This window comes from Cebidichthys violaceus, unplaced genomic scaffold, assembly GCF_023349555.1.
Source record: "Cebidichthys violaceus isolate CVI_PGR_0920_01 unplaced genomic scaffold, fCebVio1.0.p SCAF_14, whole genome shotgun sequence".
NCBI classification, from domain to species: domain Eukaryota; kingdom Metazoa; phylum Chordata; class Actinopteri; order Perciformes; family Stichaeidae; genus Cebidichthys; species Cebidichthys violaceus.
In genome coordinates this window covers 16,443,169-16,469,923 of record NW_027176307.1, presented here as the reverse complement: position 1 = coordinate 16,469,923, position 26,755 = coordinate 16,443,169, and the positions used below count along the sequence as shown (strand labels likewise).

Sequence of the window (26,755 nt, the reverse complement as noted above, 5' to 3'; positions counted from 1 at the left end):
GCATGCGCACTGACAGCTGCCTGACGTCATGGTGTCGTACCTGTAAATGTCAGCAGGAGGCGGTGCTGCTGCACGAGACAATCAGGAGGAGGACAATAGAAAATAATCGAACAGAATAGAACTGTTTTCTACTTCCGGTTTCTTGTCACAGTGTTTGGAGCTAAAAGACATAAAAACATCAACCAGTTAGCTGAAATCATTAAATCATTAAATATCATTAAATTATTAAATATCAATAAATTATTAAATATCATTGAATCATTCATTATTAAATGATTAAATATTACATTATTAAATATCATTACATTTATGTTGTTTGTTGATTTAAGTTTAGAAGCAATAAGGAAACAGGAGAATCTATCTAGATAGATATCTATATATACTCTATATAACTCTATATCTATGTATACTCTATATAACTATATCTATGTATACTTTATATAACTCTATATCTATATATATTCTATATCTATGTATACTCAATATCTATATATAACTCTATCTCTATATATACTCTATGCTACAAGTGAAAGTAGCAGTAGTACAACAACAGAGTGCATTCAGAATATTTAGTATTGTCAAAAGGTTTATTCATAGTACACGGTAAATATACTTGTACTCATATTTGTATATTCACGTTGTATATTTGTAACTATAATAGTATAATATATATATATATATATATATATATATATATATATATATATATATATATATATAACTGTTAATCAGACAACACATCAGACTGTCCACATACTTTAGTACGTATAATATATATATTATATATGTAATATATTATATATATATTACATATATAATATATATGTAATATATATATTGTAAATGTAATATATTATGAGCTCATCACCCCTCGGACCCCCTCCCTCCACACAGCTATGTCCCACCCACTTTGTGCTAAATGAGGAGCGAGTACCACCTCCAGCCTGCGGAGAACGCTGCTCTGGTCGCCGTGGGTAACCGTTGCCTTGAGACGCCGCATCATTAGCCGAACCATCACCTGATTGGCCCAAACCAACCCGAGAGCTGGTGACACGCTGGAGGACGATTGGCTGAGAGAAAGAGAGAAATAATGTTATTAATTATGTTCATATTGAAGTTATTCAACTGAAGAGTTATACTAAGTAATAATCATGAACAGTAATTTAAAATGATTTAAAATAAAGAATTAGTGATTTGACATCACATGACTCCTCAGACAGCTCTCGACCAATCAGACGCTTTGTACAGAAGTGTCTGTAAATCATTTCTTTTATAACACAAACTACTAAATGTTCATAGTTGATGTTATAAGAGATGATTCTTATAACATCAACTACTAAATGTTCATGAATAAATCATCTCTTATAACATCACTTTATACACTTTTGTCTTTTCAGTCATTTTTCAGGAAGAAAACATGAAAAAGTTTTTACCTCAAACTGTCGTCTGAGCTGAAAACATCCGTCACCTGAAAGAAAGAAACCATTCATAAACACACATACATATATATATACATGTACATATATATATATACATATATATACACACATATATATATATACACACATACATACATATATATATATATATATACACACATACATATATATATATATATATACACACATATATATATATATATATATATATATACATATATATATATATATATATATATATATATATACACATACATACATATATATATATATATATATATATATATATATATATATGTATGTATCACACACACACACACACACTATATACAGTTGCACTCAAAATTATTCAACTCCCATTGCAATTAGGTTTATTGGCAACATTTACAAACTTTCAGCTGTTTTCAATAAACAACTCAAACAAGAACAATTTAAATAGCTCAACACAACTAATACTACAAGTGCTAATTCAACACAAAATTACACTTTTAATGATTACTGCAGTCTCAACATTATTCAACCCCTTCATGACGAGCATCTTTAGTACTTACTAAAGGTGCTCTACTAAGTACTAAAGATGCTCTACTAAGTACTAACAGTACTAACTTGATAACAGACCCTCCCTGATAACAAACCGTCCCTGATTACAGACCCTCGCTGATAACAGACCCTCCCTGATAACAGACCCTCCCTGATTACAGACCCTCGCTGATAACAGACCCTCCCTGATAACAGACCCTCGTTGATAACAGACCCTCGTTGATAACAGACCCTCCCTGATAACAGACCCTCCCTGATAACAGACCCTCACTGATAACAGACCCTCATTGATAACGGACCCTCATTGATAACAGACCCTCGTTGATAACAGACCCTTGTTGATAACAGAACAGACCCTCACTGATAACAGACCCTCCCTGATAACAGACCCTCGTTGATAACAGACCCTCATTGATAACAGACCCTCCCTGATAACAGACCCTCATTGATAACAGACCCTCGTTGATAACAGACCCTCCCTGATAACAGACCCTCGTTGATAACAGACCCTCGCTGATAACAGACCCTCGTTGATAACAGACCCTCCCTGATAACAGACCCTCGCTGATAACAGACCCTCGCTGATAACAGACCCTCCTTGATAACAGACCCTCCTTGATAACAGACCCTCACTGATAACAGACCCTCCCTGATAACAGACCCTCGTTGATAACAGACCCTCGCTGATAACAGACCCTCGCTGATAACAGACCCTCCCTGATAACAGACCCTCCCTGATAACAGACCCTCGCTGATAACAGACCCTCGCTGATAACAGACCCTCCTTGATAACAGACCCTCCTTGATAACAGACCCTCGTTGATAACAGACCCTCCCTGATAACAGACCCTCCCTGATAACAGACCCTCACTGATAACAGACCCTCCCTGATAACAGACCCTCGTTGATAAGAGACCCTCCCTGATAACAGATCCTCGTTGAGAACCCTTGTGTACTACCATGTGTTTGCATCCTATTTCTGTCCGGTCCTCTGCCCGGCGGTCACGTAGACATTGGGCAGCTTTCAGGAGCAGTGACCCCACTAACCTCATCTATCCTACTCTCTCAGCTCGGGGCGAGCAAGTGGTGGCGGGGGGGCTCTGGAACTGCCAGTCGGCAGTGCCGAAAGCTGAGTTCATCTCGGGTTACGCTTCCTTGCTCTCCCTTAACTTTCTCGCTCTAACTGAGACCTGGATCACACCAGAAAACACCACCACACCCGCAGCTCTGTCAGATGTGTACTCTTTCTCTAACACTCCCAGAGCTGCGAGGCGGGGTGGTGGTACTGGCCTGCTAATTTCCCCAAAATGGAAATACTCTCTTGTCTCTGTTCCTCAGTTCTCCCCGTCCTCTTTCAAATTTCATGCTGTTACTGTCACTTATCCAGTCAAGCTCACCATTGCTGTTGTGTATCGCCCACCAGGGCCTCTTGGTGAGTTCCTGGAGGAGCTCGACACATTAGTCTCGCACCTCCATGACGATGGCTCGGCGCTCATCCTGCTCGGTGACTTCAACATCCAGACCGACAAGCTTGAACCTCTTCTTTCATTCCTCTCCTCCTTTGACCTTTACCACTCTTCTTCTCCTCCTACCCACAAGGCCGGCAACCAGCTGGATCTTATCTTCACTAGTCACTGTTCTACTGCTAACCTCTCTGTCACTCCCCTCCAGCTCTCTGACCACTATTTCATGTCCTACTCCCTCTCCCTATCCTCTGCTCCATCACTTCCTCCACCTACCCACATGGTTTCTACCCGGAGTCATCTCTGCTCCCTCTCCCCTGCTGATCTTTCCTCTTCTGTCACCTCTGCTCTCCCTGACCCTGAATCCTTCTCTCTCCTATCCCCTGATACTGCTACTGATCTTCTCCTCTCCACCCTTACTTCTTCTTTGGACAAACTCTGTCCCTTCACCTCCAGGCCAGCATGGCCAACTCCACCTGCCCCGTGGCTGTGGGACTCAGTGCGTACTGATAGACGGAGCCTAACAGAGGCTGAGCGTAAATGGAGAAAAGGCAAACTCCCGGAGGACCTTCTTAACTTCCAAGCTCTTCTTTCCACTTTTTCCTCCTCTCTATCTACTGCTAAAGCTGCGTTCTTCCTCTCTAAAATCCTAACCTCTGCTTCCAATCCTAAAAAACTCTTTGAAACTTTTACTTCACTCCTCCAACCCCCACCCCCTCCTCCTACTTCCTCCCTTCTCCCTGATGATTTTGCCAACTTCTTTGACAAGAAGGTAAACAATATCAGATCCTCCTTCTCTCAGCCCCCCTCTCCCTGTCCAATCCTGCCCCCACAGCTCTCCCTCCCATCTCCACGCCCCATCTTACCCTTTCTGGCTCCTCTCTCCCCTAACGAGGTCCTCAACCTTGTTACATCTAACCGCCCCACCACGTGCTACCTTGATCCGATCCCTTCCCCTCTTCTTCAGTCTATTGCGACTGAACTCCTTCCTTTCCTCACCCACCTCATCAACACATCTCTTGTTTCAGGATGCTTTCCCACGGCCTTCAAGACCGCCAGAGTCACCCCCCTTCTGAAGAAACCATCACTTGACCCCTCTGATGTCAAGAACTTCAGACCGGTTTCTCTTCTACCCTCTCTATCCAAAACACTTGAACGTGCTGTCTTTAACCAACTGTCTTCCTATCTCCACCAAAACAGCCTTTTGGACCCCCACCAGTCCGGGTTCAAAGTGGGTCACTCGACAGAGACGGCCCTCCTTGCGGTGACAGAGTCGCTTCACGCCGCGAGAGCTAACTCTCTCTCCTCTGTCCTGATTCTCCTGGACTTGTCTGCGGTGTTTGACACTGTGAACCATCAAATCCTCCTCTCATCCCTCGAGGGGATGGGCGTCTCAGGCTCTGCACTCTCCCTGTTTGCATCCTACCTGACGGGTCGATCCTACCAGGTGACCTGGAGGGGGGCCGTGTCGGAACCACACATGCTGACTACGGGGGTTCCGCAAGGGTCAGTCCTGGGCCCCCTTCTCTTCTCGCTCTACACAACATCTCTGGGTTCTGTTGTTCGCTCGCATGACTTCTCCTACCATTGTTATGCCGATGACACCCAGCTGGTCTTGTCATTTCCCCCCGGTGACACCCAAGTGGAGACGCGCATCGCTGCGTGTTTGGCTGACATCTCGAAGTGGATGACGACACACCACCTCAAGCTCAACCTAGACAAAACTGAGCTACTGTTCCTCCCGGGGAAGGGTTGCCCGCACCGAGACCTGTCCATCACCATTGATGATACCGTGGTGACGCCAACTCGGACTGCGAGGAACCTGGGTGTGACCCTGGATGACCAACTGTCATTCTCGGCAAACATTTCATCCGTTACACGCTCCTGCAGACTCCTGCTCTACAACATCTGGAGGATTCGTCCCTTCCTGACTGACGAGACGGCGCAAGTTCTCATACAGGCTCCCGCCTGGACTACTGCAACTCTCTACTCGCCGGAGCCCCGGCGTCGGCCATCAGACCTCTGGAGCTTGTCCAGAAAGCTGCAGCTCGCCTGGTGTTCAATTGCCCCAAGTTCTCCCACACAACTTCCTTTCTCCGTTCTCTACACTGGCTCCCTGTAAGAGCTCATCCAGTTTAAGACTCTGGTGCTAGAATACAGGGCAGCGAAAGGAATAGCTCCTTCCTATCTCCAGGCCATGATCAAGCCTTACACCCCCGCCCGACCACTTCGCTCTGCTGCCTCGGGGCGATTGGTCGCCCCGTCGCTCAGAGGTCCTGGCGGCCGATCGACCCGTTCACGGCTGTTTTCTGTCCTGGCCCCACAGTGGTGGAATGAACTTCCCACTGACGTCAGGACAGCGGAGTCGCTGCCCATCTTTCGGCGCAGGCTGAAAACCCACCTCTTCAGGAAGTGCTACCCTGAGCCTTCCACTTAGCGCTTATTGTTTTCATACTAGCTTGTTGCACTTATTGTATTCGTATTACTTATAGCACTAACTGTTTTTCTTGTTTCTGCACTGTACTTTGGCTCTGAGTTAGGCTCTGCTTCATGCTCTTAGATGCTTGTTTGGAAAAGGAAATGTACTTATGACTTCTGGTGACTAGTAGTTCTTTTGATTACCAATGTTGATGCACTTATTGTAAGTCGCTTTGGATAAAAGCGTCTGCTAAATGACTGTAATGTAATGTAACAGACCCTCGTTGATAACAGACCCTCGTTGATAACAGACCCTCATTGATAACAGACCCTCATTGATAACAGACCCTCGCTGATAACAGACCCTCGTTGATAACAGACCCTCCCTGATAACAGACCCTCACTGATAACAGACCCTCACTGATAACAGACCCTCTCTGATAACAGACCCTCATTGATAACAGACCCTCACTGATAACAGACCCTCTCTGATAACAGACCCTTGTTGATAACAGACCCTCGTTGATAACAGACCCTCGTTGATAACAGACTCTCACTGATAACAGACCCTCATTGATAACAGACCCTTGCTGATAACAGACCCTCGTTGATAACAGACCCTCCCTGATAACAGACCGTCCCTGATAACAGACCCTCACTGATAACAGACCCTCTCTGATAACAGACCCTCATTGATAACAGACCCTCACTGATAACAGACCCTCTCTGATAACAGACCCTCGTTGATAACAGACCCTCGTTGATAACAGACCCTCGTTGATAACAGACCCTTGCTGATAACAGACCCTCGTTGGTAACAGACCCTCGCTGATAACAGACCCTCGTTGATAACAGACCCTCACTGATTTAAATAGTCAAATACTTAAATAGTGACATTCTAAGTGAAAACCCCTTTCTGAGACGGCCCTACTGGACAGGTGTGTTACCTGGTTGATACAGAGGACAGGTGTGGTGAACTCCAGGCTCAGGTGACGCAGTGTGGAGGAGAAAGTGAGGAGCTGTTTCGTCCTCTCCAGCCAATCAGCAGCCTGGAACTCAGACCTGAACAAAGCCGCCAATGAGTCCACCACCAGGAGCCGGACCAGACCCCGAGCCAGCAGCAGGGGGATTCGGCGAGAGAGACACACCTGCAGGGAATCCTGGAGTCAAAGAAACCACCTGTGAGCACCTGAACAGTCAGTCACTGATCAGAGGTGAGAGGTGAGCCTCACCAGGTCAGCAGCGTGTTCAACGTAGACGTGGTCACTGAACTGGAGGCTGCTGATCAGTGACGGAGGGACGTCAGAGCGCAGGAACGACTGATTCCTGATCAGCTGCTGCAGACGTCTAATAGGAAACGAGTCCTCAGTGCAGATGTACACCGCTCCTGAAGAGACAGTGAACGCACCACGTTAACATCTACACAGGTCAGTGAATGCATCACGTTAACGTTAACATCTACACAGGTCAGTGAATGCACCACGATAACATCTACACAGGTCAGTGAACGCACCACGTTAACATCTACACAGGTCAGTGAACGCACCACGTTAACATGTTTACACAGGTCAGTGAACGCACCACATTAACATGTTTACACAAGTCAGTGAACGCACCACATTAACATGTTTACACAGGTCAGTGAACGCACCTCATTAACATGTTTATACAGGTCAGTGAACGCACCACGTTAACATCTACACAGGTCAGTGAACGCACCACGTTAGAACAACAGCTTCAGCGTCTACATTCTGCTTCTCTGATGGTGCATTCACTGACCTGAGTTCGGCCCTCCGTACTGTACTGATGGTGCGTTCACTGACCTGAGTGCGGCCCTCCGTACTGTACTGATGGTGCGTTCACTGACCTGAGTGCAGCCCTCCGTACTGTACTGATGGTGCGTTCACTGACCTGAGTGCAGCCCTCCGTACTATACTGATGGTGCGTTCACTGACCTGAGTCCAGCCCTCCGTACTATACTGATGGTGCGTTCACTGACCTGAGCACAGCCCTCCGTACTGTACTGATGGTGCGTTCACTGACCTGAGTCCAACCCTCCGCACTGTACTGATGGTGCGTTCACTGACCTGAGTCCAGCCCTCCGTACTGTGTTGGGTACTGTACAGACAGACAGATCTGTAGAGCTAGCTGGGTCTTTCCTGCTCCGCTCTCTCCAGACAGCTCCGTGATCCCCTCCACAGGTAGCCCCCCCCTCAGCAGCTGGTCCAGGACCGGACATCCCACACAGAGTCTGAGGCCGGACGCGGACCTGCGATGGAGCTCCAGGGCTGCAAACACAGAGACACACGGCGGGTGAGTGAATACCCGTCGTTGTGACATTACCCCTGTGACGTCCAATCAGAAGGCCCCTCACTGATCCCTGACCTGTGATTGGAGGATGGCGTCTGCAGGCGGTGGCAGCGGCGGTGAGCAGCTGCTGGACATCTGAGCTGGACAGACGGGTGAGTCTCTGGAGGTCTGGACCAGAGACACTCAACACGTCAGGGAGGGACCTCAGTCCAGCTGGGGGGGGGGGGGCACAAGGTTACTATAACCCACCTCACAGACGAGGTTTTAGGGTTTAAGACCATCTGGAGGAAGATTTAACGAACAGAACTTCTATTATATTCACTTTAGTTGTTTACGATAGTGGGCGATCGCTCTTCTAACACGTCTTTGTGTGTAATTCATACAAGTTGATGTTAAACAATGAGATGTTAAAGTGTGATGTTTGTGAATGGAGTCTGGTGTCACCTCGCCTCACGGCTGCTATGATCCTCGGGTTGAGCTCCAGCTGGTCCCAGTTCATGTCCTCATGTCTTCATGACTTGCCGCTGTTCCACTCACAAGAGACCGTGGAAAAGTCACTAAACGTTGTTTTTCTACGAGAAACTTCCGCCGCTCTCTTTCTACTTCCGCAAACCAACCGGCCCCCGTACACGTCATCAGGCGGCGCCGGTTGGACCCGTTTAATCTGGTCTGCGGGGGAATCCGGTTATATTTAAACAATAACATCCAGTCAATCTCATTATGTACTTTAATAACAGTGTGAATATATTATGTATGTTGTAATATAAAACGGAACACATAGATTTAATTTTAAATGCTTTTAAATGTTTAATTTTCCCGCCATCGATCTACAAACTCCCCCACGAGAGATCTCGACTCTGTGACGTCATTGCACCGCGCCACAGGAAGAAAACAAACAACCCGAAACCCTGATCGGTTTGTATGATCAATAATCTAAAGTATTTAATCACTAAATGTTTAAATGAACCGTTAAATATCTTTATGTAGTTCAGTCTGACGCGGGAACTACTAAACAAAATGGATTCTACTGCGAAAATAACGGCTGCGTCGTGTTTTTAACCGCGAAACTGTTTCTACTGGACTCAAACTGGACTCTATTGTTTTAACTAACTGGTTCTAATGGACTCAAACTGGACTCTATTGTTTTAACGTTAAGATTAACATATCTCTAGTTAAGATAACCGGTCATCTGGTTAAGATAACCGGTCATCTGGTTAAGATAACCAGTCATCTAGTTAAGATAACCGGTCCTCTGGTTAAGATAACCAGTCATCGAGTTAAGATTGACATAATTGTCATTCCCTGGTGGTCTAGTGGTTAGGATTCGGCGATCTCACCGTCGCGGCCCGTGGCTCAATGGGTAGAGAGGGTTGCGGTGGCCGGTTCGATCCTTGGCTGCTACATGTCCTATGCCGAAGTGTCCCTTAGCAAGTCACTGAACCCCCCCTAACAACTGCTCCCAATAAGCTAGGGACGGGTTAAATGCAGAAGTTAAGTTTCGTATACGTGTATATGAAAACAATGAACTGAACTGATAATAACTTTTCTCTGTGTGACTTTTCCTTAAATATAAATATGTAAATAAAACAAACATAATTAGTAAAGTAGTTTATAAATACATGTTAACTAGTTCATCTTAACTAGTTTGAGAACCTAAAACCTTAAAGTCTCTTCTCTGACCTCCAGGCTGTGTTCACCTTCACCATGAGCTCCCGGGTGTGTAAGACCTGTGGGGGGTCCGACATAGACGTGGATCAGGCCCGGGGCAGCGCCGTGTGTACCGGATGTGGTTCGGTTCTGGAGGACAACATCATCGTCTCAGAGGTCCAGTTTGTGGAGGGAAGTGGAGGAGTTTCATCTGCTGTGGGACAGTTTGTGTCCGCTGACGGTGAGGAAGATAGATAGATACATGAACAATAGAAACACTAAAACATCACATTTATGAATAGTCTGGTGTAGCACATGAACACCAAAGATAAATAAATTCTGTCTGCAGGTCCAGTTAAGGCTCCTCTTCTTGGTTCTGGATTTCACACCAGTGTTGGAAAAGAGTCCAGAGCTCAGACCCTGCAGGGCGGTGAGTACCATTTTCATCATCATCATCATCACCACCTGACTAACCTGTCTTACCTGTTACCACCTGACTAACCTGTTATCACCTGACTGACCTGTTACCACCTGACTTACCTCTTATCACCTGACTAACCTGTCTTACCTGTTACCACCTGACTAACCTGTTATCACCTGACTAACCTGTCTAACCTGTTACCACCTGACTAACCTGTTATCACCTGACTAACCTGTCTTACCTGTTACCACCTGACTAACCTGTCTAACCTGTTACCACCTGACTAACCTGTTACCACCTGACTAACCTGTCTTACCTGTTACCACCTGACTAACCCGTTACCACCTGACTAACCTGTCTTACCTGTCACCACCTGACTAACCTGTCACCACCTGACTAACCTGTCTTACCTGTTACCACCTGACCAACCTGTCTAACCTGTTACCACCTGACTAACCTGTCTAACCTGTTACCACCTGACTAACCTGTTACCACCTGACTAACCTATCTTACCTGTTACCACCTGACTAACCTGTTACCACCTGACTAACCTATCTTACCTGTTACCACCTGACTAACCTGTTACCACCTGACTAACCTGTCTTACCTGTTACCACCTGTCTTACCTGTTACCATCTGACTCACCTGTCTTACCTGTTACCACCTGACTAACCTGTTATCACCTGTCTAACCTGTTACCACCTGACTAACCTGTCTTACCTGTTACCACCTGACTAACCTGTTACCACCTGACTAACCTGTCTTACCTGTTACCACCTGACTAACCTGTCTTACCTGTTACCACCTGTCTAACCTGTTACCACCTGACTAACCTGTCTTACCCTCTGTCTCTCTCCAGGTAAGCGTCAGATCCAGCAGCTGGGCAGTCAGTTGCAGCTGAACCAGCACTGTTTGGACACGGCCTTCAACTTCTTCAAGATGGTGGTCAGTAAACACCTGACAAGAGGACGTAAGACGGAACACGTCATCGCCGCCTGTCTCTACCTGGTGTGTCGCACCGAGGGGACGCCACGTATCCTAGCAACCACAGACACACAGTGTGAAGGTTTAATGTTTTGTTTAGGTTTTCCTGAACTGTGTTTCAGACATGTTGCTGGACCTGAGTGATCTTCTGCAGGCAGGACTGACCTCAGACACAGATTAATATAAAGAGTACATATATACACTGTTTATATGAACAGAACTTTATGTAAACTTATGCTTCATGTGTTCAGGTGAACGTTTACATTCTGGGGAAAACCTTCCTGCTGTTGGCTCGTGAGCTCTGCATCAACGCTCCGGCCATCGGTGAGAACATTCTTCACTTATTTAAACATCTCATCTCTCTGAGGAACACAATGAGGTCACATGACCTCCATCTTTATGTGGCGGGAAAATCTTTGTGTTCAATGACGCATAAGATCATCTGTAGATAAGACGCCACGCTGTGAAGGTTTCATGGTTCTATCTATTCTACTAATATAAGGTTTTATTTTGAGGATTCAGACTGAGCTCATTTGGGTGACACCTGACTGTGTGTTTGTCTAAAATACAGATTCTATTGCAGTAAAACTATGAGAACCTAATACAACTTCAACACAAACATCATCACTAAACACAGCAAGAAGAAATGTACTTTTTAAAATCACACTCTTGGTTCCAATGAAAAAAGCTTTTCAAAGTGCATTTACTACATTTCCCATGAACCACTGTCAAATACAAGCTCATCATAGTTTCAGCCCTCTAGTGGCAGCAACAGGAAACTACAGCAGGACGTCGCCACAAAGAAACAAACAGTTTTAGATCCACTCATTCAACTTTAATGGTCATTCAGGATTTACTTGAAGCACAGACGAACCAATCGGCTTCCAGTTCTACCTCTACCGTCCAATCAGCTTCCACCTGAACGGTGAATCAGATCTTGAGTCTTTGCAGCTTGTTGTTCCTTTGACTTCACTCCCACAGGTGTTCTGATTTGATTAAAGGTCTGTCCGGTTCTGGTTCAGCAGTAGAAGACCAGTTCAGGGATCTGCCCCCCCTGCACACCGGTCCCGTTGGTGCTGTCCGATGAACACTGAAACTGGAAGGTCACTTTCCCACACTGCACCTCGGTCATCCCCTCCTGACCAAAGTAACTGAGCTCGTTTCCATCCAGGACGGCGCTGACCGTGTAGAAGGTGTCCTGTTCCACCTGGACCGGGTGTTCGAACCCCACCGGGAAGGTGCTGCTGGATCCGTCTGACAGGAACTTGGTGAGGTTCTGGGCCACAATGGTTCCCTGCCTCTTCAGTTCGATCTTAACGCTGTACTCGGCCTTCCCGCCGCTCGACCCGTACAGACCGAGTCCGGCCATGAAGATACGCCGATCCACTGCGAACTGGATGCTGTCGCAGCGCCCCCTGTAGCGCCACTGGTTGCTGCGGTAGGCCGAGGACTGGAAGCGGTGGCACCTCTGTGGCGCCAGTCCGGCCCGCTTCACCAGAGGGAACTCCAGTGTGGGTTTGCTGGAGGCAGTAAACCACAGGAAAACATCGTGAGTCTCTTTCAGCATCACGACGTCTGACTGCGCCACCGAGTCGGCAAACTCCTGCAGGGTCATGGAGGGGATCCGGACCAGGTACAGAGCCTTACCCAGCACCGCCCGCTGGTTCCTGGGGTTCACTGGCAGACCCCTACGTCGACACTCAGCCGCCGCCCAACTCAGCACGGCTTGGAAGATTTGGACCTCTCGGATGTTGAGAGACTCTCTCTGCAGGATGATCTCCAGCGTCGGCAGGTCGATCTCACAGAAGCCTTCGGATCGCAGAGCGAGTTCGGCCTGAGCGTCGATCACCTCCCAGCAGCGCTGCGTCAGCTCCGGCTCCTCGAACAGCCGGCTCTGAGACAGCAGCACGCAGGCGTTCTTGGCCTCCAGACTGGTCTCCAGAAAGCAGACGCAGGCCTTCGCCAGAGCAGGAACGATGTACTTCTTAGCAGCGTAGAGCGTGGCGAGCACGGTGTCGGCCTCCAACTCGATCTCATCACTGTACATGTACCTGAAACGGGATCAGGACACGTGTCAGGGACCTGAGGAACTACGTACAATACACAAACACCAGATTGTTTAGGAGTTCAGCCTTCAGCAACTTATTGATCTAATCAGCACCTGGAATCCCATCCAGGACCACTGGAGCCCTCAGTAGGATACAAACTGGACCACCTAGAACCCTTTCTGAAGGACTATAGGAGGGGCACAGGTCAGGTGGTAGAGTGAGTCTGTTATTGGTAAAGTCGTGGTTCTACTCCTGTTCTTACTAGAAGGATCCTAGAGTAAGACATGTCTTAACCCTAACCCTTTACTAGAACCCTGAAAGTACCTCAAGAATCCCTGTTTTGTTTAGTAACTCCTGGAACCAACATTCAGGAACTCTGACACTTCCTACTGGACCATTGGGTTCTTCTTAGCCCTGGAAAGACCTGGTCACACCAGGAAGTAGATCAGCCTGGTGTGACCCTTAGTGACTACTCAAAGGCCTCGTTGAGGAGCTACCATAGTTGGCCAATGGTCGGTGAAGGGTTTCTTTAGACCTCTTCCCCCCTGTAGAATCAGCTTCACCCCATCAAGATATTCAGACCTTTACTTTGAAAAGCACCAATCGGAAATCCTATTTGTCTCTTTGTTGTCATTGGTGGTGTTCTGGTTGTATCGAAGATAAACTGGAAACTGGACTCACTTTAACAGGATGAGGAAAGCAACTGGCTCCACGTCAGGGATGTGGATCTCAGACTGACCCTCCGCCAGATCTCCATAAAACATGGCCCCAAACACTGAGCTGCCCACCGCCAGGACGTACTGAAACACCAATCACAAGGGTGAGCAGACAGGAACAGGAAGTGGATCCACACAGTCACATGACGGCTCACCTTATGAGCAGGAACTCTCTGGGTGTCTCCTGGAGGACCAACGAGGAAGTGAACGTCAGCCATCTGCTCGTTGTTGAACATCAGAGCGTTCCTAAAGGAAAACGACAACAAGTGTTTACTCCTCAGATTTACACAATTATTAGGCAAGTTGTATTTTTGAGGATTAATTGTATTCTTGAACAACAGACAACTACAGACACAGAGCTCTGGCAATCCAAAATGTTAATAAACCTCAAACCTGAATATTTAAGAAAGTGAAAGTGAGGTTTTGTCTCTGAGGAGAATATCTACGTGTGAACAATTATTAGTCAGCTTCTTTTCCTTTTAGGCAAAATGGATCAAAAAAGAGATTTAACTGACTCTGAAAAGTCAAAGATTGTAAAAAGTATTTCAGAGGGATGCAGCATTTAGATATTGAGATTAAGATATTGAGATCACAGAACCATCAAACGTTCAAACCGGGTCGCAAGAAACGTGTTGAGAGAAAAAGACCCAAATGAACTGTCAAAGATTTGAGAAGAATGAAACGTGAAGCTACAGGAACCCGTTATCCTCCAGTGCTGTCGTATTCCAGAAGGTGTTCAGTGCTCAGAGACGGGAAGGAGGGAAGGAAGGCTGAACCACGACCACCACTCAACAACACACATACGTTGAAACGTCAAGACTGGACCAAGAAATATCCTCCAGACAGATGTCTCAAAGGTTTGGACTGATGAAATGTTGTGACTCTGGACGGACCAGATGGATGAATCAGTAACGGGCACAGAGCTCCACCAGGGAGGTGGAGGTGGAGTACTGGTGTCATTAAAGATGAGCTAGTTGGACCTTTTAAGGGTTGAAGATGGACTCAAAATCAACTCCAAACCTACTGCCAGTCTTCAGAAGACTTCAAGCAGTGGTTCAGGTTCAGTCTGCATCTTTCAAGAAGACCATGATTGTGATGCAGACAAAGCTCCACCGCATGAAGTCCTCCAGTGCGTGGTCAGTAGACCTGGACCCTAGTGAGAACGTGTGGGTCCTTCTTAACCAGTCCACCTCTCTGAACAGGGTCTGGTTGATGGTCAACAGATCAACAAACTCACAGAATCATGAATGAAGGTTTATTACTTTTATTACAAAGAAGGGCGGCTTTTGAAATGTTTATTTGTAAATTTTGAGTTTGTTTATTTTTCTCACTTTAACAGATGAAAATAAACACATGAGATGTTTTTCATTTAGTTGCTTAATAATTGTTCACATGTAGATATTCTCCTCAGAGACAAAACCTTAAAACTTCTTAAATATTCAGGTTTGAGGTTTATCAACATTTTGGATTGACTGAGAGCTCTGTGTCTGTAGTTGTCTCTATGTGTCTGTTGTTTGTATGTGCTTGCCTAATAATTGTGCACACAGTGTAAACAACAACAAGTGTTTACTCCTCATCTAAACAACAAGTATATATCTATCTATCGATCTATATATAGATCTCTATATATAGATAGATAGATAGATAGATAGATAGATAGATAGATATCTATCTATCTATCTATCTATATATAGATAGATAGATAGATAGATATCTATCTATCTATCTATAGATAGATAGATAGATAGATAGATAGATAGATAGATAGATAGATAGATAGATAGATAGATAGATATCTATCTATCTATCTATATATAGATATATAGATATATAGATTACATATACCTCTCTCTCAGCGTGGGCTGTGTTTCCTTCCATCCGTCTCCTTCTTCTCTGGAGTTCATCTGAACATCGTCTTCTTCGTTGGTGTTTTCATCCAGCGGCTCCGGTTCATCTGGTTGAATGAAACTCTTCTTCACCTCCTCCTCGTGACTGTGAAGGAGGCTGGTGGAAAACAGTTCAGCAGCCATCTTCTTCTCCTCTTCTCTTCCTCCTCTCCTCCTCCTTCTCTTCCTCTTCCTCCTCCTCCTCACAGAGCCTCTGAAGACCTCACAGCACTGACTGTTTCCTGTGAGAGAGATGAATGTGATTATAATCTAAAACTGTTTTAATTAATCACTTAACTATTGATCATCAATGACGTGGCTCCAGACAGCTGGCACCACGTCACGTGACATAACGTCATCATGTTTGTGTAAATGTACTCTGAATATTAATATAATACTAATATTGATCATCTTTAGAATAAGGTGTTTGTTTTATGTTGTGGGACACCCAGAGAGGGGCGGGGGTTTACATGGTTACAGCACTACGTTTGTATATTTGTACATAGAAATATACTCACCTGTCTCCTGAATGTAACGTTACCGCTGACCCGTCATCAATAATCGATTATCACCTAGTCGTTACCGTTAAACCGTGTCTCTACCGGTCCGCTCCGTTAACGTTAAACTCACTCCGGTACCCGCTGTTTGTTTCTCTGGACGCCATCTTAGATCCTGCTGCTACGTCAGAGGACCTGAAATAAAACTTTATTGATCAGACTGTGGTTAACAGTGAGAATGAACGCATCTCTAACGGCTCAGACCATTAAAGAAGTCGGACTGGACCAAGTCAGCGGAAAGAGACGCGGGACTACTTCCGGCTTTCAAAATAACGTAAAAGTAGCCTGAATGCGTCTTAGATGATTCTATTCTATTGACAAGATGTGTGAATTATGTAACATCTGCTCCTTAATTTATTTAATTATTAACTTAATTACTTAGTTCATTGTTTATTTATTAATTCATTCATTTATTAAATTATTAAGTTATTTATTAAATTATTTATTTAAGTTATTTAGTTAAAGGGAACGTACCACTTCATTATGAGGGAGAGATCTTTATTCTTGGGGAAAAAATATAATAAATGATTCCCCCCCCCCCCCCCCCCAGACCCGTGCCTCTACATCCCTCGTTTTGCTCACCTGTTGGAGTTTGGGATGAAGACTCATGAGGTTTCTATGACGGCTCTTCGTCTGGTCCAGAGGATGAAGAGGGACTGGATGCACACAGGACGACGACCATCAGGCCTCTGTGGAGCAGGTACAACATGGCCGCCGTTAACGTGGCAACAACACACATCACTGGAATATAGATATGAATGATGAGGACAACACAGTCTGTATCCAGCATTAATCTTTAGAGCCCTAATATCTACATTCTGTCCTCCTGCTGCTCCTCTTCCTCCTCCTGCTCATCCTCCTCTTCCTCCTGCTCCTCCTACTCCTGCTCCTCCTCCTCTTCCTCCTGCTCCTCCTCCTCCTCTTCTTCCTCCTCCTCCTGTTACTCTTCCTCTTCCTCCTGCTTCTCTTCCTCCTCCTGCTCTTCCTCCTCTTCCTCCTCCTCCTCCTACTACTCTTCCTCTTCCTCCTGCTTCTCCTCCTCCTCCTCCTCCTCAGCTCTCCTGGTGGCAGCTCGGATGCATAAGTTTCGTCGTACTGTGAAGGATGTGATCAGTGTTGTGAAGGTCTGCCAGACCACTCTGAGGAAGAGGTGAGATCAGATCACACTAGATCACTTAAGATGATAAGAGATCCCAGTGGACTACAGTAGATCACACTAAATCACTTTAGATGAAAGGAGATCCCGGTGGAGTACAGTAGATCACATTGGACTACAGTTGATCCCGGTGGAGTACAGTAGATCACATTGGACTACAGTTGATCCCAGTAGATCCTGGTGGAGTACAGTAGATCGCATTGGACTACAGTTGATTCCAGTGGAGTGTAGTAGATCACATTGGACTACAGTTGATCCCAGTAGAGTGCAGTAGATCACAGTAGATCCCTGTAGATTACAGCATCCTCTCTCCCTCTTTATAGGTTAACAGAGTTTGAAGATACGCCCACCAGTCAGCTGACCATTGATGAGTTCATGAAAGTAGATCTGGAGCAGGAATGTGATCCACCCTCCTTCACCGCCGGACAGCACAAAGTCAAGATGCAACAGGTAGATCCCTCTGTCTCTGATTGGCTGCTGACAGTTCACCAATGATCAATGACCCGACCAATCATCTTTCCTCTCTTCTTCTTCTGCAGCTGGAACATGAGCTGGCCAGGAAGCTGGATGAAGTCGAAGGTCAGTTCATAATATTTAATAATATGATGTCATTATTCTAGGCCCGCCCCCTCTGATTCAATTGGTCGACTGATCGGTCTTAAGATCTCTTCAGTGAGTCGTTCTTCATCTCTGATCGACACTGGATTTAAAGTCTGGTGTGATTCTTTGTTAGTGGACTAAGAATGTCAGACTCTAACGGGTGTAGTAAGGACCCAGGATCAGTACGACAAACACCAGGATGATTTGAAACAAAGCTTTATTTTCTTCGTAACACACAACAGGTAGAATCTTCACAGGAATACAGCGGCAGGCTCTCGTGGTCGGGGACAGAAGGCTGAGTGAATTACCGGGGCAGAGGCAAGGCGGGGTAGTCCGAGACAGGCAGGGTCGGTAATGGGGAATCAGTCTAAAGGGAAACACTGGAAGGTCTTGCATGGAAGCAGAGAACGATCTGGCAGTGAGTGTATGTGAGGCTGAGGTCTAAATAGTAGATGCAGCAGAGAGAGCAGGTGAGAGTGATGAGCTGATGAGGTGGGTGTGTGTTAGAAAAATAGAAGGAGACAGAGTTGAAACGCATACAAGTCATGCATCAAGGCTGCTCAGAGGTTTGTTTCTGAGTCTCTGATATTTATACTGTGGATAACGCACAAGTGCGCTGACACAGAGTCATTTGCATAAAGCTACGTAGCATGTCTTGAACTTGTTCTTCTCCCCTTCCGCACAAGCAAACGTCATCTTGACGTATAGTGAGATATACAATCGCCCCTTCCAGAAGGTCACAGTGACTGCTAAATGAGGAACATCTGAGATAACAAGTGTGAAGAGAGTTCACACAGGAGCCACAGACTTCATGGAGCCTTGTATGTTAAACAATGAGAACAGAACTTTGGAAAAGTTTGTGCACTGAATGAGCTGATTAGGTGAGTGAGAGATAGAGTGACAGGAGAGAAGAGGCAGAGCTGTGACACGTACATTATTCTTATTTCCAATGAAACATTAAAATGATTATGATGTGATAGAAGGTGGTATTAGTATCTAACAAATACTGAGCCTCCTGTGATTTATTGGGATTTTGATCTTTCATCCTTTCAGGAGAGATCAGCTGCTACAAAGATGAGATTGAGACGGAGCTGGAGAAGAGCCGACCTAAACTCAGAGGAATCTACGCCGCCTACGCCAAAGAGATCGGTTTGTATTGATCCTCAGTCAGTCCACCTCAACATCTGAACCACATCACCACTCTTCACTTCTTCACTTCTTCTTTTCAGACCCCGATGACGTTGAGGTCTCGTCCCACACCTCTGAACCAGAGGTGCCGGAGGTCGAAGATGCCGATCTTCAAGCCGCCGCCCAACACCTGACCCAGAACTTTCTGTGTGAGGTGATCCAGGAGGAGGAGGGGCGGGGCAAGAAGCCAGATGACAGCAAGCAGGAGGCAGTGTCAGACAAGATGGGGGCGGGGCCTCAGCGTCAGGCCGCTCCTCTGGCTGTCATCCTGGGAAAACTGCCGAGTGCAGCCGGCCTGAGCCTCCAACAGACCTTCCAGACCTTCACCGAGTCGGACCGGGGCGAGAAACCAGACGGTGTGTATGGCGTCATCATTACGTCATCATTACGTCATCAATACGTTATTATTACGTCATTAATACGTTGTTATTATTACGTCATCAATATATTGTTATTATTACATCATTACGTCATTATTACGTCGTCATTACATCGTCATTACCTCATGGTAAACAGGTGTTAACAGGTGTAAACAGGTGTTAACAGGTGTAAACAAGTGCTTAACAGGTGGTTAACAGGTGTAAACAGGTGGTTAACAGGTGGTAAACAGGTGGTTAACAGGTGGTTAACAGGTGTTAACAGGTGGTTAACAGGTGTAAACAGGTGGTTAACAGGTGTAAACGGGTGTAAATGGGTGTAATCAGGTTACCTGTTGATTGTGGTGTTGTTACAGACGAGCAGTCGGAGAGTGGAGAGTTGGACCTGAAGGACATCGATGATCAGGAGATTGATAAGGTAACGTCATTCATTAATCACTGATGTATTGATCCATGCAGCCTCACAAAGGTTTAACACACAGTTCATCTTCAGTATATTATGAATAAGTAAAGATGCTTTTACTGTGAAAGGAGTGAACAGGATGTGGTGTGTTCTTCTTTGTCTGATTTTCTGCTGCAGTACATCCTGAACGATCGGGAGGTCGAGGTGAAGACGGAGCTGTGGATGAAACAGAACGCAGAATACCTGAAGGAGCAGAAAGGTCATCTTCATCATGGTCTTCCTCTTTGTGTTACTGACTGTTGATCATCTTCATAATGGTCTTCCTCTTTGTGTTACTGACTGTTGATCATCTTCATCATGGTCTTCCTCAGAGAAAGAAGAGAGGATCAAGAAAGAGAAGGAACAAGGAACCTATAAAGAGAAGGTGAGCCCGGAGTCCAGGGGCTGTCCTGGGCTCATTGGGGATTAGGACTGGATTACTAACCTGGCTACTGCCTCAGGGATCCCAGAACTTCAGAGACTCCAGACCCTTAGAGGCCCTCAGAGACCTTCAGAGACCCTCAGAGACCCCAGACCTTCAGAGACCCCAGACCCTTAGAGACCCTCAGAGACTCCAGACCCTTAGAGGCCCTCAGAGAGCCTCGGTGGCCCCAGACCATCAGAGACCCTCAGAGAGCCTTAGAGACCCTCAGGGTCCAGTGACCCAACAGGCTACAACGATACATTTAAATAAATCACGGGCATCATGTTTTAATCCAAAGATCAAAGAAACACCCGTCAATCACAAGACTTTTAATGTGAAAATCCAGCAGGAAGTGTTGAGTTCCTGTAGTTTAACTGTGTTGTTGTGGCTCAGGGGTCAGAGCGTCTGAAACTGTTTTATATTAATTATTAGAATCACATTCGTCTGATTCTGTGCTTTGAAATCCATCGACATGATTTACAGTTTCATAATGACTCTTAATATATATTATATATATATATAATATAATATATATATGTATCATATATTATAATATATATATAATAATATAGCATGATATTAAATAAAGTTACACTGTGTCCGTTTCCAGCCAAAGAAGTCCAAGAAGAAGAAGGAGCAGATTCAGGCGTTGACGGCGGGCGAGGCCATCGAGAGGATGCTGGAGAAGAAGAAGATCTCCAGTAAGATCAACTACGACGTCCTCAGAGACCTGAACAGCAGAGGGACAGGAAGTGGGGGGGGCAGCAGTCCCAGTAGAGAGACCTCCGACCCCCCCGACACCACCGCCACCACACGGAGACGACTCAACCGCCGCCGCCGCAGGAAGACCAGCGACGCTAACCGAGAGCTCGCCGCTACCACCAGCATCATGGGGAAGAGGTAGATCCTTAGATATATATATATATATATATATATATATATATATTAAGATATATACTGTATATATAAAGATATACATACAAATATATATATATATATTTGTATGTATATCTTTACGTAAACTTGCCCAGTACTAATATATATATATATCTACATGAAGATACATCAACATGAACATTAATGTTCTTCTTGTTCGTCTTAGGGTCCGACTCCTTTTGTCCTCCACATCAAAGAAGAAGAAAACAGACCAGGTGAGCAACCCTAACCTGAATCCACTAATTGTACATGCTTATTATATATAACTGTATATTATATATAACTATATTATATATAATATACAGTTATATCTAACTGTATATTATATATAACTGCTTATTATATATAACTGTATATTATATATAACTTCTTATTATATATAACTGCTTATTATATATAACTATATATTATATATAACTTCTTATTATATATAACTGATTATTATATATAACTGTATGTTATATATAACTGATTATTATATATAACTGTATATTATATATAACTATATTATATATAACTGCCTATTATATATAACTGTATATTATATATAACTTCTTATTATATATAACTGCTTATTACATATAACTGCTTATTATATATAACTTCTTATTATATATAACTGCTTATTATATATAACTGGATATTATATATAACTGCTTATTATATATAACTGGATATTATATATAACTTCTTATTATATATAACTGCTTATTATATATAACTGGATATTATATATAACTGCTTATTATATATAACTGTATATTATATATAACTTCTTATTACAGATAACTGTATATTATATATAACTGCTTATTATAGATAACTGGTATATACTCCCGGGTTGACTAGTTAACTAGCTAGTCTCTGGTTAGTTAGCAATGAAAACATGGTGGAATTAGTAAGCTAGCTAAGTAGCCGTATGCTGGTTAGTGTTAATATTTCTTCACTAGAGCCTCAAATCAAATGATGTGATAATAAGATGACGTGTGTAGCTTCAGCCCTCTGAGGTGATGTTTATACAATATATATATATTAATATACAAACATATTACATCATACTGCACAAATACATATATCTTTATATGAAAACATATTACATCATACATATCTTATTTTAAACTCAATGTGTTTCACCTCTAAGGCAGAAAACACTGTCACCATGACAACAGAGACTTCATCCGAAGTGACTCCTAAACCTGAACCAGAGAGAAGCTCCGCCCCTTCTGCTCCAACCACTGTGGTGGAGGAGGAAGAGGAGGAAGAGGAGGTGGAGGAGGAGTGTGTCAGCGCTCTGCAGCTCGTAGGAGGTCAGTCCAGGCTTTTATTCTGAAAACCTACAGGAAGGAGAGGTCATAGACCCACTGACCACTAATTACTGACCGCTAACCACTGACCACTAACCGCTGATCACTAATCACTGACCAGTAATCACTAACCACTCATCACTGACCACTAACCACTGACCACTAATCACTAACCACTGATCACTAACCACTGACCACTAATCACTAACCACTGACCACTAATCACTGACCAGTAATCACTAACCACTAATCACTGACCACTAATCACTGACCACTAACCACTGACCGCTAACCACCGATCACTAACCACTGACCACTAATCACTCATCACTGACCGCTAACCACTGACCACTAACCACTGGTCACTGACCGCTAACCACTAACCACTGATCACTAATCACTGACCACTAATCACTAACCACTGACCACTAATCAGCGACCACTAATCACTAACCACTGACCACTAATCACTGACCACCACCCACTGACCACTAATCACTGACCGCTAACCACTGATCACTAACCACTGACCACTAATCACTCATCACTGACCACTAACCCCTAACCACTGACCACTAATCACTGACCACTAACCACTGACCACTAGTCACTGACCGCTAATCACTGATCACTGACCACTAATCACTAACCACTGACCACTAATCACTGACCACTAATCACTAACCACTGACCACTTATCACTGTCCACTGACCACTACCCACTGATCACTGACCACTAATCATTGACCACTAACCACTGATCACTGTCCACTGACCACTAACCACTGATCACTGACCACTAATCACTGATCACTAATCACTAACCACTGACCACTAACCCCTAACCACTGACCACTAATCACTGACCACTAATCACTAACCACTGACCACTAGTCACTGACCGCTAATCACTGACCACTAATCACTAACCACTGACCACTAATCACTGACCACTAATCACTAACCACTGACCACTAATCACTGACCAGTAATCACTAACCACTAATCACTGACCACTAATCACTGACCACTAACCACTGACCGCTAACCACCGATCACTAACCACTGACCACTAATCACTCATCACTGACCGCTAACCACTGACCACTAACCACTGGTCACTGACCGCTAACCACTAACCACTGATCACTAATCACTGACCACTAATCACTAACCACTGACCACTAATCACTGACCACTACCCACTGACCACTAATCACTGACCACTAACCACTGACCGCTAACCACTGATCACTAACCACTGACCACTAATCACTCATCACTGACCACTAACCCCTAACCACTGACCACTAATCACTGACCGCTAATCACTGATCACTGACCACTAATCACTAACCACTGACCACTAATCACTGACCACTAATCACTAACCACTGACCACTTATCACTGTCCACTGACCACTACCCACTGATCACTGACCACTAATCATTGACCACTAACCACTGATCACTGTCCACTGACCACTAACCACTGATCACTGACCACTAATCACTGATCACTAATCACTAACCACTGACCACTAACCCCTAACCACTGACCACTAATCACTGACCACTAATCACTAACCACTGACCACTAGTCACTGACCGCTAATCACTGACCACTAACCCCTGACCACTGGTCACTGATCACTAACCACTAATCACTGATCACTGACCACTAGTCACTGACCGCTAATCACTGACCACTAATCACTAACCACTGACCACTAATCACTGACCACTAATCACTAACCACTGACCACTAATCACTAACCACTAATCACTGACCACTAACCCCTGACCACTGATCACTAACCACTAATCACTGATCACTGACCACTAATCAGCGACCACTAATCACTGACCACTAATCACTAACCACTGACCACTAATCACTGACCACTACCCACTGACCACTAATCACTGACCACTAACCACTGACCGCTAACCACTGATCACTAACCACTGACCACTAATCACTCATCACTGACCACTAACCCCTAACCACTGACCACTAATCACTGACCACTAACCACTGACCACTAGTCACTGACCGCTAATCACTGATCACTGACCACTAATCACTAACCACTGACCACTAATCACTGACCACTAATCACTAACCACTGACCACTTATCACTGTCCACTGACCACTACCCACTGATCACTGACCACTAATCATTGACCACTAACCACTGATCACTGTCCACTGACCACTAACCACTGATCACTGACCACTAATCACTGATCACTAATCACTAACCACTGACCACTAACCCCTAACCACTGACCACTAATCACTGACCACTAATCACTAACCACTGACCACTAGTCACTGACCGCTAATCACTGACCACTAATCACTAACCACTGACCACTAATCACTGACCACTAATCACTAACCACTGACCACTAATCACTGACCAGTAATCACTAACCACTAATCACTGACCACTAACCACTGACCGCTAACCACCGATCACTAACCACTGACCACTAATCACTCATCACTGACCGCTAACCACTGACCACTAACCACTGGTCACTGACCGCTAACCACTAACCACTGATCACTAATCACTGACCACTAATCACTAACCACTGACCACTAATCACTGACCACTACCCACTGACCACTAATCACTGACCACTAACCACTGACCGCTAACCACTGATCACTAACCACTGACCACTAATCACTGACCACTAACCCCTAACCACTGACCACTAACCACTGACCGCTAATCACTGATCACTGACCACTAATCACTAACCACTGACCACTTATCACTGTCCACTGACCACTACCCACTGATCACTGACCACTAATCATTGACCACTAACCACTGATCACTGTCCACTGACCACTAACCACTGATCACTGACCACTAATCACTGATCACTAATCACTAACCACTGACCACTAACCCCTAACCACTGACCACTAATCACTGACCACTAATCACTAACCACTGACCACTAGTCACTGACCGCTAATCACTGACCACTAATCACTAACCACTGACCACTAATCACTGACCACTAATCACTAACCACTGACCACTAATCACTGACCACTAACCCCTGACCACTGGTCACTGATCACTAACCACTAATCACTAATCACTGACCACTAATCACTAACCACTGACCACTAATCACTGACCACTAATCACTAACCACTGACCACTAATCACTAACCACTGACCACTAATCACTGACCACTAACCCCTGACCACTGGTCACTGATCACTAACCACTAATCACTGATCACTGACCACTAATCACTGACCACTAACCCCTGACCACTAATCACTGACCCCTAACCACTGACCACTAATCACTAATCACTGTCCACTAACTATCAGAAGAGCAAACCGTTAATGAAGAAGGATTAATAAAGTTTAATAGATAGTAAAGATTGGTTATATTGATATATTAATTGATTGATATATTGATTGATTGATTGATTGTTTATGTTTTACAGACTATGGCTGTGAGGAGGAGGAAGTCTTCTAGCTCCGTCCTGCTGACCTCCTCTAAACTGGATCAATGTTACAGAAATCATTCACTGATATCAGTGATAATATAACTTGTTATATTATTACTGATATTTAATTGGTTTTATTGATCTCTGATCATTTTAATAGATTTTATATCACTGAGCTCATGTTCTTATTTTTTTATTGATCTGTTTGAATGTAAATATTAAAACTCACATTCCTGTAAAATATGAAATCCTTCCAGATTCAAACGGCTTTAATGTGTTTTAAATGTTTGTGTTTTTAGTGTTTTTATTGTGTATTTGTCTTGTAAATGAATGTGTACTTTGAGTATTTTTACTTTATTTCTGATGAGAAAAAAAACATTATGTTCTAAAAATAGAAATAAAACT

At 44.6% G+C, this 26,755-nt stretch overlaps 3 protein-coding genes across 3 annotated transcripts; 1 reads left to right on the top strand and 2 right to left on the bottom strand.

Moving 5' to 3' along the window:
- Positions 1 to 756: 756 nt before the first annotated feature.
- Positions 757 to 8,786, bottom strand: xrcc3 (X-ray repair complementing defective repair in Chinese hamster cells 3). Its single transcript, XM_068709203.1, has 7 exons — positions 8,615 to 8,786; positions 8,246 to 8,383; positions 7,948 to 8,148; positions 7,093 to 7,247; positions 6,808 to 7,020; positions 1,434 to 1,468; positions 757 to 1,070 (listed from the first exon to the last, which is right to left on the bottom strand). The coding sequence occupies exons 1-7, from the start codon at positions 8,667 to 8,669 to the stop codon at positions 854 to 856; spliced, it is 1,014 nt and encodes a 337-aa protein (XP_068565304.1). The 5' UTR covers positions 8,670 to 8,786; the 3' UTR covers positions 757 to 853.
- A 228-nt stretch (positions 8,787 to 9,014) lies between these two features.
- brf1b (BRF1 RNA polymerase III transcription initiation factor subunit b) lies at positions 9,015 to 26,681 on the top strand. Its single transcript, XM_068709197.1, has 19 exons — positions 9,015 to 9,085; positions 9,857 to 10,058; positions 10,167 to 10,247; positions 11,098 to 11,271; positions 11,345 to 11,376; positions 11,474 to 11,546; positions 16,980 to 17,129; positions 17,486 to 17,579; positions 17,909 to 18,035; positions 18,125 to 18,164; positions 19,239 to 19,334; positions 19,415 to 19,729; positions 20,107 to 20,168; positions 20,331 to 20,412; positions 20,525 to 20,577; positions 21,227 to 21,516; positions 21,719 to 21,767; positions 22,694 to 22,859; positions 26,348 to 26,681. The coding sequence occupies exons 2-19, from the start codon at positions 9,875 to 9,877 to the stop codon at positions 26,377 to 26,379; spliced, it is 2,100 nt and encodes a 699-aa protein (XP_068565298.1). The 5' UTR covers positions 9,015 to 9,085; positions 9,857 to 9,874; the 3' UTR covers positions 26,380 to 26,681.
- Positions 12,036 to 16,559, bottom strand: LOC137871385 (BTB/POZ domain-containing protein 6-B-like). Its single transcript, XM_068709198.1, has 5 exons — positions 16,391 to 16,559; positions 15,832 to 16,114; positions 14,142 to 14,232; positions 13,952 to 14,070; positions 12,036 to 13,273 (listed from the first exon to the last, which is right to left on the bottom strand). Exons 2-5 carry the CDS (start codon positions 16,014 to 16,016, stop codon positions 12,241 to 12,243), a joined length of 1,428 nt encoding a protein of 475 aa, XP_068565299.1. The 5' UTR covers positions 16,017 to 16,114; positions 16,391 to 16,559; the 3' UTR covers positions 12,036 to 12,240.
- Positions 26,682 to 26,755: the final 74 nt, after the last annotated feature.

Excerpts from the sequence above, each read along its gene's own strand:
- xrcc3 (XM_068709203.1), bottom strand. The coding sequence starts at position 8,669 with ATGAACTGGGACCAGCTGGAGCTCAACCCGAGGATCATAGCAGCCGTG. Across the intron at positions 8,384-8,614 it reads CATAGCAGCCGTGAGGCGAG|CTGGACTGAGGTCCCTCCCT; the intron begins GTGACACCAGAC and ends CCCCCCCCCCAG. Across the intron at positions 7,021-7,092 it reads TTGAACACGCTGCTGACCTG|GATTCCCTGCAGGTGTGTCT; the intron begins GTGAGGCTCACC and ends CTTTGACTCCAG.
- brf1b (XM_068709197.1), top strand. The coding sequence starts at position 9,875 with ATGAGCTCCCGGGTGTGTAAGACCTGTGGGGGGTCCGACATAGACGTG. Across the intron at positions 10,248-11,097 it reads AGCTCAGACCCTGCAGGGCG|GTAAGCGTCAGATCCAGCAG; the intron begins GTGAGTACCATT and ends GTCTCTCTCCAG. Across the intron at positions 11,547-16,979 it reads CATCAACGCTCCGGCCATCG|ACCCGTGCCTCTACATCCCT; the intron begins GTGAGAACATTC and ends CCCCCCCCCCAG.
- LOC137871385 (XM_068709198.1), bottom strand. The coding sequence starts at position 16,016 with ATGGCTGCTGAACTGTTTTCCACCAGCCTCCTTCACAGTCACGAGGAG. Across the intron at positions 14,233-15,831 it reads CAGCCCACGCTGAGAGAGAG|GAACGCTCTGATGTTCAACA; the intron begins GTATATGTAATC and ends GTTTTCCTTTAG. Across the intron at positions 14,071-14,141 it reads AGAGAGTTCCTGCTCATAAG|TACGTCCTGGCGGTGGGCAG; the intron begins GTGAGCCGTCAT and ends TTGGTGTTTCAG.